Source organism: Epinephelus moara, chromosome 7, assembly GCF_006386435.1.
Source record: "Epinephelus moara isolate mb chromosome 7, YSFRI_EMoa_1.0, whole genome shotgun sequence".
In the NCBI taxonomy this organism is placed as follows: Eukaryota; Metazoa; Chordata; class Actinopteri; order Perciformes; family Serranidae; genus Epinephelus; species Epinephelus moara.
In genome coordinates, this window is record NC_065512.1 from 767,279 (window position 1) to 780,326 (window position 13,048).

Sequence of the window (13,048 nt, forward strand, 5' to 3'; positions counted from 1 at the left end):
GGTGTGGGTGTGGGGGGGGGGGGGGGGGGGGGGGGGGCAGTGGGTCTGGATCAGAGTTGATTATAAACAGCTGACAATAAAACATGTAATTAGCTGTGTAGCATTTTACATGTAAATTAAAGTTGTATCGCCTCCAGCTGACTGCTGCTGCCAAACAGCATCCAGTCTTTATCTTAAAGGTTGTTTCCATCAGAAACAAACAGTCAGTCTCTGTTCAACATGCCGTATGGATTTCCCCAGCATCAATTTGCAGAAACATCTCTTGGTTTTGGTCGTTAAACATGGAAACTGTTGATTTAAAGGCCTGTTCATTTTCTCCTGATGACTCCAGCTTCAATCAGAGGTAAATGTTTGACATTTTCACGCTATAGTTCTGATGGATTTGCTGAAGTGTAATTCACAGATTTCTGTCAACAATATCATTAAAGACGTGTCGTTCTCCTCCGTGTGGACTAACAGCTTCACTGAGCAGCACACAGACTGAACACGTAGGTCTTTCAGCGAAGGATACAAATCATTTTGATAACTGCCTCGTGAGAAACGAGCTAAAGGAAATCTTTATCTACCCCAGCAGATACTCACAGCTTTATTTATTTCATCGATTTCTGCTGTTTGAACCAATTCGTTCCAGTGTGGCTGTACTGAACAGCAACAATAAATAAATAAATAATAAACAGGATGATGGAGCAAAGTTTTGCAGAGAAAAGATCAACTCAGCAACAGGAAGTTGATTTTTCAGGATGCATCTGAAGAAGAGCTTTTCTAAAATAAAAACATAATGATGGCATAAAGAGGTGAGGCAGAGGACGGGCAGGGGGATGAAGGCTGGGTGCACATTGACGTCACAGAGATAAAATCCTCAATGGCTCAAAACACAATTATCCATAAAGGAAAATGGCTTCTGTTAAGGGTACCTGAATCCGACCAGACCTTGACTTTGTATTAACAACCCTGTGCCCTCCATTTCTTACGCTCATTTTGCTCACGTACAAAAGCTTTTCCCTCCCCACCAAGAAAACCCACAAAGATGCAATGAAGCAATGTGAAGCATGAAAAAGTCCAGCGCCCTCTGAAATCTCCTCTGAAGTGAAATTAGGATTGAGAAGGTATTTTAGCCTGCAGTGCTCGCAGGCATTAATCAGCCGGCGCTGCATGCATCCAAACAGCTCTTTATCTGACCTGCACGACCCGCAGACTGAAAACACTCAACACAAGAAACTTCAAAGTCAGCTGAGACTTGAGGTGGACGCTGTGAGGACTCCACACAGCTCTCCTTGATCCTGATGGACGTTTGCACTGAGGTAACAGAGAAGGTAAAACCTGCTGTTTATGACGCAGTCAGCTGAACTTTAAATATCCTTTGTATCGTGCACTGAGCACGTCATTCTGGACGGCTTTCTTGCTTCAGTAACAACCCAGTTAAGCCTAAAAGTTCATCTCTGTCTAGGAATATAATGTCTCATAGGAGATAACATCCCATATGTAGGAGACAGCCTGATATCTCATATGTAGGAGATAAACTTCACACGCTACAGCCTAATGTTAATATCTCCTAAAGATGAGATGACATCCTTTATCATCTCGGTTTTAATCTTGATTTTATTTGACTTTAATTCTTATTTAGTTTTTAACAACCAAATATGTATTTAGCTTCTTATCTTACGTCTGAGATAATATCACACATGTAGGAGGTAGAAAAATTTAGGTTCTGGCCACATTGCCTGCAAATTATTATTATTATTTTTTTTAGATTATTTTTTGGGGGCTTTTTTGCCTTTAATGGACAGGACAGATTGAAATAGGTGAGAGAGAGAGAGTGGGAGTTGACACGCAGCAAAGGATCGCAAGCCGGAGTCGAACCTGCGACCGCCACAGCAAGGCACAGCCTCTGCACATGGGGCGCCGGCACCACCCACCATGCCACTGACGCCCCTGCAAATATTTTCTCGCCTTCCCTCTGAGGGCTTCTTTACATGGTGCCACCGTGCAGTCAAAGTTTAATTTGTCCAACACTTTGGTTAGTGAGCAAATAGCTGCAAATTAAATGGTTTCCCATCAGCCTCAGCTCTACATGTTCAGTGCTGATGAAGTGTTAGCATGCTATCAGATGAAGGTGATGAAGAATCACCTACTGAAGATTCTGTCATCAATTTAAGTTTGCATCCTTCAGCTCAGAGCTCTGCTGTGTTGGTACAGAGCAGCTGGTGTGTTTGTGGACTCCAGTCTGAGTGTCTGATATCAGAGAAATGTGCAGGAAGCAACACTCATGTTACTGAGAATTAACGACTCTGCTCAGACAGATACAGTAGTTATTATCATCTGTATGTTCTGTAATATTCGCCATGCTCGTCAGCTCAGAGTCAGACGTGGAGTTATGACTGCATGTTCTCTGGCATCAGTGAGAGCGGGGTCACTTTTAGGTCCTGAGCCATTCTCCAGTCATTTCTCATAATAAAGCCATCAGTGTCAGATCTGCTGAGTGCTCCATTTGTTTCCCGTCTCAGATGCAGAACTGAGAAAAAATGTCAGAATAAACACACACACACACACACACACACACACACACACAGAAAGTGCTTTCACCAGGACTGTCCATCAATCAGCTCTGTGACCCGACAAGGTCAACTTCTATTTCTGTTATTGTGCCGGCAGCAGCAGCAGCGCAGCTCGGTGTCACATCATGAAATAACTTTTAACATGTTCTCACGCTCTGGATATTCTTCAGTGACGTGTCAGTTCACAGATGATTGTGTTTGTGTCCACAGTGTCTGTGTGTCTGTGGAGTTTGAACTATGTTTTCCAACTTTCAACACAGGAAGAGTCTCAGTGTTCAGGAGAGCATAAAAACTGGTCACTAGAGTCATGTTGATGATAATGATGATGATGGTGGAGATAGTCAGCACAGCAGAGCTCTGAGCTGAAGCATACAAACTTATAATGACGACAAAATGTTCAGCAGGTGATGTTCACCATGTTAGTCTGAACATGTAGAGCTGAGGCTGGTGGGAATGTCATGTGTTTTGCAGCTATTTATTATTAAGCTATAAATTAAACTTTGAATGCATGTTGGCACCGAGTAAAGACGCCCTGAGAGGGAAGGTGAAAACACTGTCTGGTGTCATAAACACATCTAAACCTTTACACAATGAATGAAGTAACTAAATCAACATTACTAACTGGTCTAAAGAGAGCTAATCATGATACATTTGTACTTTAACTTTGCAGCGTCTGCAGTGAACACAAACAGATCTACACACACTATTGATTTCTCTATTTTTCTCCAAGGCTTTTCCTTCTTTGGATTTCCACAGTGAGCCCAGCTGAGATACGTCGAAAAGGCGCCAGGCCGTATTTTAGCAGACGAAATGTATATATATGTATACACACTCTTACAATGGAAGAATGTAAGAATGACTTTAGGCCTTCAACAATAAATGAAAAATTAAATTGCTAAAAAAAACAAAAAAACAGTCACATCGTCCTTGACCTTTGACCACCGAAAACTAATCAGTTCATCATTGAGTCCAAGTGGACGTTTGTGCCAAATCTGAAGAAATTCCCTTAAAGAAGTCTTTAGATGTTGTGTTCATGAGGACGGGATGCACAGACAACCTGAACACATACACACACGCCTCGACTATCACAGAGGCATAAAACTCTCGGTGGTGAACTGACCAATCAGAGCAGAGATGAGCACACTTTATAAAAACAAGTGAAAAATGTTTTGGAAACTTTTGACTTTATTAAGATTTTTTTTCTCGCAAGGTCCTTACTGTGGGGAAAAACTGCACGTATGGCTGGGCACAGAAAAAGGAAACAATGACTTCTTGGCATCAGTGTGACAGATCCTCACACCACATGGAAACCTTTGGGATAAGAGAGAGGTGGTCGTTCTATTAGTCAACAAATGAGGATGATGATGATGATGATGATGATGTCACTGCGGAGACTCGTAAACAAAAACAAATGGACACAGAGAACACAAGGTAATTTGTTTCCCTGGAGAGGAGGACGGACATCTAATTACAGCGATATGTCGACACCTAAGTGTGTGAAGCGCTCTGTCAAGATGCCCTCGCACACAGGAAGTGTTGGTGCCAGCCAGAACATCCCAAACATCTGGAATGAGTCCATTAAAATCACAATGATAATGTTGACAGGAAATGCTTCAGTAACATCTACTGACAGAACGTCTTATTCAATACATGTTGTCGTGGTCGAGCACAGGAAAAGGACACGTCGTCTTTTTAAACTCGGGATACAAATGTAAACAATATTTAATTTGGTGACCTACGGGCTCAAAACGATTCAGCTGGAATGCAAAATTACAAACAAACTAGTTCCCTTTAATTGTGTTTCGCTATCCCTGAGAACCTTATTCAGAATGAAAGAAACCAAAGTCTTGAATAATAAAACACAAGTTCAGCTACAGATAAGCCTTTAAATATTTATAGTGGCTGAAGCGTGGGAGCTGAAACACACAACATGAAAGAAAAAAAGAAATCGCCACACAGTAATGATGATGGTGTTATGCTGCCAGGAGTGGGAGGGGCTCTGGAGACTTCACTTAATGACTCCGTGGACGCTCTATGAATTCATCCTCGGGAATCTGATGGAAGGCATGGGAGGGAGGGAGGGAGGGAGGGAGGGAGGGAGGGAGAGCACTGTCCGAGCTGACTGGAGCCCAGCGCTTCCCGGCCAAGGCATGGCAGGCAGACACACGTCCAGACAGGCTGTCAAGAAGAGTGCTGTCGTTTTGGCTCCTTGGCGTCGTTCGCTTCAGCAGAAAGCGGAGGAAATGCATGAGGGTACCCTTCAACACAAACCCTGGAAGCCCAAAGTGTAAACCAGCGGTCTGACATGATCCCAGCGTCTCCCTGAACGATGAGTGAACGCAGAGGGTGGAGTCCAGGGGAAGGTTTGGACATTTACACGTGATCATCATGCAGAGTTCAGCCTCCATCGTCTCCCATGCTCACTGCAGGTGACCGAGCCTCACCCTTGTTGAATCACTACAGCTCTGAGTGGGGTTAATATTTGGAAATATCAAGGGCAATGCACAAAAATATTTGGCATCTCATGGTCTTGGTTTTTCCTTCTTTGACTCGAGGGACCTGCACAGGCACCAGGCCTCCAACTCCCCCTCCACTTACTTTATATTTCTGCTATTCCAGCATGGTTTTTATTTTCAGATTTTTAAGGCCACAGTTTGAAGCAAACAAAAGTCCTTTCTAAAAGCAAAACTGATCACGAGAGCCTGGAACCATTCAGAATATTGACCCTTCGGCTACGATTACACCTTCTTCATATTGCTACAGCATCTCATTACGCTGCGTTCACATGGAGTCAGACAGACGGTCGACGGAAGGACGGACGACAGCTTGTGGACAGCGATGAGAAAACTAACAAGAAGGTCAGCAGAACGGCAGAACAGTAAACTAAACGAGCATGACGATATGTTGCCATAGTGATGCTGAATTGTAAGTATTCTCTGCTGGTCTCACCTGATGTTACCGTCCTGTCGTGATGCCCAGGTCATGGTTTTTAAACCCACACCAACACGGCTAACCAGCCAGTCTGCCTCGCCTGACCTTCAAACATACGGGTTAGTCGATGAGCAAAACCTGCGACGCAGAGCTAACCGTCACTAAAAACAACCTGCTTGCTGTTTCATGTCATTTCCTGTACATATCACGGTATAAAACAGGTGTGAACTCACCTGTCAGTGCAGTGGTTACGGCTTAAGAATGATCTCGAGCACACAGGTGATATGCTACATGGTTTGTTCACGAGCGCACAGCTGATATGTTCGGTGGTTTGTTTACACGACTTAACAACAGTGCATGTTTAACGGATTCAGAGTGGACTGAGAGGCGTTTCCTTGCTTAGGACACAGTGTTAGGCCGACATGAACTCAGAGCAATTATTATGACTGAAGAAAAAAATATGTCTGACTTCAATAAGTTTGGCTGTGCACAAAAAAAAGGAAAAAGCAGATAACAGAAACACAGACGGAGCGCTGATGATGAAGCTGCTTTCTGTGTGACTCACTGTGACTGATGTTTCTGTAAGTTATTAATAACTTACTCAGAACGTTCATTTGTCACTTAATGACCCGTGATCAAGTTTACCCAAACTGCAGGTCAACCCGTGCATCACCACCATCCTGCTCCTGTCTAGTAAAATGGCGTCTGCTTTACCGTCGACCCTCTCCCTGACTCCACGTGAACGCAGCGTGAGCACTTCACATGTGACTGAACCAACTGTGGGCGTGTGTGTTAGATGCAGTTGTGTCCCAGCTGACTGTGAGGAGAACAATATTCTGGATGGTTCTGGACTGGAGACATGAAGGTAAAGATGTTGAACGGACAGGTGTGTGTCGTTACAGAGAGCGTGTCTCCCTCTGGAGACCGAGCAGGGCTGATGGGACGGGATTAGGACCCCTGTGGAGTGACGGACAGCACAGCCTCCACCTTTAACTATTGATGCCCACCACCTCCACCACCACCACCACCACCACCACCCACCACCATGGGTGTCCCTCCGTCACACAGACCCCCACAGGGCGAAGCAGGGGTCAGTATTGCATAGATAAAGTATAGGGTGTAGCTTCTCACGTGTGTAGTCACATTGTTTGGGCAAAAATAAAAAGGAAAGAAAAAGGAATCACTTATTTGTCAGTGTATTTTCTGCCCGTCAGAATCTCCATGAAAAAAGAAGTCTCAAGTGGTCGGTCTCACTGCAGGTACTCTGTTGGTATTATTACAAACGTGATCACCACGGTATAAAAAAATAGCCTTTCGCTGAGGTCATCAAGTCTCCCACGTCAGTGCTGATAGGGCCCTTGCCAGGGTCAAGGGTCACAGTGCAATGACAAAGTGTGCAGTGCAACTCCCTGTCCCTGCACGCCGCCCTCAGAGCTCCTCCTTCTTCTTGACAACCTTCTCCTGGTCACGTCCTCTCAGACTGCGCATGAAGCCTGTGAAGCCCGCCTCCTGTGGACAGACGGACAGTCAGAGGGAGGAAGGCACAACTGTTAGTGATCAGTTCACAGCTTGAAGCCGTTTATCAGACTTTAAATGCCTTTTCTAATCTAACAGACATCAGAGTGCCGTTATTACACATTATCTCCTCTTAGCCTGGCAGCACGCAGATAAGACGAGTAAACAGGAAGCCAAATATTGTTGTCAAGTTCAAGGTCAATCTGCTCAGCGCCATCCTAAATATCAAGTCCCAGTGTTGAAGCGTCTTTAGCTTCTGCTCTGTGAAGTTTGTCCCAGTGAAACACATCATTTCAGCAGTGGACATTTAGAGGAGCGAGGGATGAAATTAAAACCCAACAAGTCCCACATGCAGATTCTCTGAGGGCTGTCCGCCACAGTGGCGTGGAAATGTTTGGACCAAAATAGTCGTGTAACAAAAAAAACCTATGTCGAGAGTTTCTCCAGCGCTTTTGCATCATTTCCTGTCGTGCTGCTTTTGTCCTCGGTGTCAGTGACGAGTTTCACAGTCACACAGCAACAGGGACTTCGTGGTGCATTCAAGTGCACCATGTAAACTCAGAAATCTCTACTCCAGTGGCCACAAAGGCTGTTTAAAATGGGAGAGTTTCTATTTTTAGAGACGAAGCACCACATGGTGCGAGGACCCTTTTGAAGTCTTCTTCTCCCTATAAATAAAAGTCATGAAACTTTGCACTCATATCAGAAGTGGTGACAAATGTGACATTTTATGGACCCCCCCTCTGATTTAAAAAAAATGGCTCAGTAGCGCCCCCTACAAACTTTCAACTAAGCAGCCCCTGTAGTACACTTAACCTACATGTACGAAAATTGGTACACGTATGTAAAATCCCAGGACGTACAAAAAAGCCTCTTGGAGCCGGAGTCTAAATCCAACAGGGAGTCGGACATTTTTAATTTACTGTGTAATTTCTGTATTTTTTTTTTGGCCATTTCCAGGGGTCGTACTTCAACACACTCCTCCTACAGATTTAATCTGATTGACCTCAAATTTTGTCTGAACCATCTAAAGATCTTCAACATGAAAGCTACACAAAGCTTCAGTTTTCATTGAACCACGTGACTGTAGCGAGGTGTCACATTTCCATGTTTCGCAACGAGATATAACAAGAGATAAATGATCAATGAACACATGGTTATAACTAAAGAAATGTGTGTGTCGCCACCGTTTCACCCTGCTGCCCTCTGGAAGGTGCTACAGCTCCCTAAAAGCTCCTCACACTCCTAGATTACTGAAAAACTTTCGTCATTAAATAATTTAGTGTGTATGCAACAGCCTCTGAGGGGAATATTCTGTATATGAGCAATAATTCATGGCTGTGGAATAATGATTGTTCTTACTCTGCTTTTTTATACTTCATTGTTTGTATCCTGATGTGTTTGGTCTTTAATGTGTCCGTGAATTTCTTTATGTACCACTGGAGACACCTGATATCTTTGTGCAGCTGTATAATGACAATAAAGGCATTGATTAGGTGATTGATTGATTTTTTACGTCTGCCTGCATCATCCTGTGCTGACAGCTGTCTAACACTCCAGGCTGGGCTGATCTGTGTGCATGACCGTGGCCCCTCGACTGTCCTCTCTGCCATAAATTATTCAGCTAACATAATATTTCTGTCCCCTCGTGGTGCCAGCAGCCGATATCCATCCGCTCTGACTCAACATTACTTTGTAGATTAATTCTGAAACAGGGGAGGCAAGAATCTAATTCATGCTGTATTCAGGATAAAACACTGGTGGAAACGTTTCTCTGAATCTGTGTTTATGTGATTCTCCAGGCTGCTCTGTCTGCATCTCTGACTCCTCCACATTCACCCACTCGCACTTCTCAGCTCTGTCAGCAGCTCAGGATGAACCCATTCTGGTTTCTGGCGTCTCGTCAGTTGTAAAAATTGACATCAGGTTCTGATTTGTTTGGTTTTGATTCATATGAAACCAAATGAGTTGAACCAGCTCACTTTTTATCACAGACAAAATCAGTCTCATGTGTTGAGTGTGTGTAAACTGTTTCAGAGAGGGAATGAGGTGATGAATGCAGCGTCACTTACCCCACGGTCTCCGTTGTATTTTTCCACGAACTTGCCGTAGTTGTAATGGTTAAACGTCGGGTAGCCCTCCACGCCTTCCTGCTTACACAGCTCGTGGTTCTGTCCTTTGGTACAATCCACAGCGGCGTACACGATCTGAGGAGAAGCAGAGCGAACACAGTCACTGTGATGGTATTCAGAGTTTAATGTAACGTACAGCGGAGCTTTGGGTTTCAGCTGTGAAGGTGTTTGACTCATCAGATCAGATCAGTGAGTTCAAATGTTGATGAGTTTACATTAAAGGAATCAACTGTTTCCTTTCTACCAAACTACACCCGCCGACTGTGTCACTGTGCAGAGGGAAGTGTGCATCTACTCATGGACGAGAGGCAAGATGGAAACATTAATGGCGTCCTCGTCGGCTGAGCTGTAACGTTAGCTAGCTCAGTGGTGCTAGCAGTAGATGCACACTTCCTTCTGTGCGGAGATACAGTCGCCGGGTGGAGTTCGGTAGAAAGAAAATAGTTCCTCCATGAAACTGCAGCAACAAGGTCTGTGGATTATCTTGAGCAACCAGGTCATGATTTCTGTAAAGAGACACTGATGTTGAGTTTTGAGCTCCACAAGCTGAGTGTCATCTAGTTCTGTTATACTGGAGAGAAGTCAGACATCTCTACGGCCCATATCTCCAACACTCTGCAGCTCACACCTAAACTGTCTACACTGATAAACAGCTCTACAGCGAAGAGGGGGAACATGTATGTTTGATTTTAGGGTGAACTGTCCCTTTAAAAAAAGTTGTGGTTATTTCTCTGATAATAAAACAATGCTAACTATAATAAAGTTTAATGTGTGGACATTAAACCCAGACAGATCTGCAGCATCTCTCACCTCCTCCGACCTCTGTGAAGCAGGTTTACACAGGATTTGGCTCAGTTTCCCTGTTTTATTGTTCTGTTACAGTGATTTTAATTCAGCGCTGGCATTTTTATTGTTTTGGTTCAATTAGTTATTGTTTTAGCGTCTCTTAAGCACCCATTATATTTTCACAACAAATAAACTTTATGATAATTGTAGATCAAAAACACAAAAAATGTACCGGAGGATATTACAAGAGAAGGTAATGGAGAACTCAATATTTATCAACTGTAAAAAGGCCATTTACTCTGAGAGCTGGGATGTGTTCGGCCTCTCTCTCAACACTTTCTCCTCATCCAAATTTAGACCACTAGTTTCTCTGCAGGTTACAGAGAGATGACTGATGCATCGTCGTGCAGCTAAACTGTTTGGAGTGGGTGGCGCGGAGAAAAAAATCCCACAACAATCACTCCTACATAAAAACAACAAGGGAGATTTATGTTCTGAGGCTGTTGCATCGATTAGTGACAAGCCGCCCCAATGAGGCGTAAATGCCGCCTCACTGATACATGGCGCACTCAGCGTGTCCTTTTGGACAGCTGAAATGTCACCCACTCTCAGGGTGCTGAGCGCCGCACAGTGAACTTGTCACCGTGGAATAATCGCTCCCTGTCCATCTGACTGCTCGAGCTGAATGTGGAAATGACAGATCTGCTGCGGAAGGAAAACATCAGACACTTTCTCTGCGCGCGTGTCCAACCGAGAGGACGTGCTCAAAAACTTCCTGTCCTAATTACAAAGTACAAACGCCTCCAGTTTTTTTTCCTCCATGCAAATACAAATAGTCAAATACTGAGCGTGTGCAGAACATATTGTGAGACGAGGACACTGTTGGTGAGTGTTTGCTTCGTCTGCATCAGCAGCACAGACATCTGTGAACACACAGAGAGGAAACAGACTCTTGTGCACATCAGTGGGAGACATAGCGTATAAAGGGATATTCTTCTTCTATGGTGTGTTAATCAGGTGTAGTAAACGAGGCCTCAATGAGCTTCTCAACAAGAGGATTTCACAGGCTCGCTGCAGGCTGTGTGTATTCAGCAGGACTGAAGTGTTGCACCTCTGAAAACAGAAATAGTCCACAGAAATGTAGCTGACAATACAATCATCCTCCTCTTCCTCACGTAGCTAATATCATTCAGACTCTTTGTGTGTTTGACCACCTCAGAGACACAGAGAGCTGCTGCGACGAGGGACATGATGTAACTACCGACTCCGTCCGACCGCTCGTCCCTGAGCGTAATCAATCAGAGTTGCTGTGAATTGACAGAAGAAAATGAAGCCATAGAGTCGCTGTTCTTCAAAGGTCTGCAGCCAATTCCGTTATTGATCCATCTTCAAGTGACAGAGGAGCTCCACGTTCATTCATTGATCCAGGGCAACATTTCTGGGGAGCAGCATATTACCAGTTGGCTCAGTCTCATCTCACCAGTGTCACGCTGCAGAGCAAAGCAGTAATCAAACTGTACGGACAAACTTCTGTTCTCACAGCAAACTTCCTCTGCTCGAGTGACCCAGCTGGTCTGTGAGACTGGTACCAGACTGAATCACTCAATATATACAGTCGGTGTGTAGTCATGGTTAGGGGGCGGAGTCACTGAGGGGAGCAATGGTCTTTTTTGTTCTCACCTGCTGCACGCGCAGCAGGTGAGAACAAAAATCTATTTTATATCTTTCAGAATAAAACGCAGTAAAAAGATGTGCAGTAATATTCTGACGGTTGCTTTTATTTTGAAAGTCAGTGACACCAGTGTAACCTTTGACCCCGTGGTCACATTGGTCACCGACGTGGAGGACTCCAGCCATGACACTTTGCAGCCCGAGGATGAGGTGGCAGCCTACATGGAGTTCAGATCCTTTGGAGGTTTGATGGTGGTGGAAGGAGCATGCTAACATGTTTCCTAACCTGGCAGTGATTGAATGTTTTCACCATCCAGTCAAAGAGACGGAGAACCAGCTTCATGTGAGGGACTGGATCCTGGGGGGTTGATTACGGTGTGGAGGGTCACAGGACTTTTATTAACGGGTGCAGCTGGTGCTGAGCAGGTTTTCAAAAATGAGCGTATGCAGGACTCTGCTTTGGTTTCTCTGTAAAAGGATGTGATGCTTTGTGGGCGTTCCCATAAATGCTCCAATATTTTAATGTATTTAAATGATGCCTCCTCCTTCAGTTTTACACCGACATCACTGAGCTGCACAGACCGTCACACGCAAAAAACTGCAGCGCATTGTGTCACAAACACACAATAATAAAAATAATAATCTCTCTCTCACCCTGCCCACCATCTCTCCCAGCTGATGCCCTGTAGGAGGCGCTGCAGCTCCCGCCCACCAAATTATCCTGTTTCAAACACAACTTTTCTCCTCTGCGATAAAGACTCTGAACTCCTGTCTCTGATGTCGAGTCACACTGCACTAAAACCCTTCACCTGCATGTTTCTGTGAGCTTTGTCTTGTAATGTCACGTGTCTGTGTGATGTAAATGACTGTATTGAGCTCACCTCTCACACTGTACCGACTCCATCGACCTCAGACCTGTGGTCAATAACAACTGATTGACTAAATGATGTAACTTTCAGTCTTACAACACAATATTTTCATATTTGCAAATGATACTTCTGAATATTGTATGGCTTGGTTCACTTAAAAACTTCAAACATTTTAATGTATGTGTGTTCTATATAATATAGTAAAGTTATGATGTATCTTGAGTTCAGTAAAGTTGAGCTACAGAACACTGGATTAGTTTCACTCACTCTAACTTTATAAACCTGATGAAACCTGGTGTATATTAACGTCTGTAATGTGATGCAACCCCTGTTGAGACAGGATGGGAGGATAATTCGGAAGTCTTATTTCGGCGGGGGACTTATTATTTTCAGAGCTGTGGCCATCATGTGCATTGGTTCTGATAACTTTACTCATCAAAGCCGTTTCTTAAATGTGGGAGCAGCTAATGCAATAACAAAGTCAGATGAGGTAATAATGTTCATTGCTGTAAACACGCCGACAGATTGGACAGTTTATCCTCAGCACTGTGTTTACAGGGAACACTAAACGCAGCTACCTGAAGCGTCT

At 44.2% G+C, this 13,048-nt stretch overlaps 1 protein-coding gene across 1 annotated transcript in view; it reads right to left on the bottom strand.

The window, feature by feature from the left end:
• Window positions 1–3,718: 3,718 nt before the first annotated feature.
• Window positions 3,719–13,048, bottom strand: part of pdia5 (protein disulfide isomerase family A, member 5) — a 93,834-nt gene continuing 84,504 nt past the window's right edge. The window contains exons 16-17 of the mRNA XM_050049452.1: window positions 9,074–9,208; window positions 3,719–6,995 (exon numbers count right to left, since the gene is read on the bottom strand). Coding sequence (XP_049905409.1) covers window positions 6,915–6,995; window positions 9,074–9,208 — 216 coding nt within the window. The 3' untranslated portion in view covers window positions 3,719–6,914. The remainder of the gene's footprint in view (window positions 6,996–9,073; window positions 9,209–13,048) is intronic.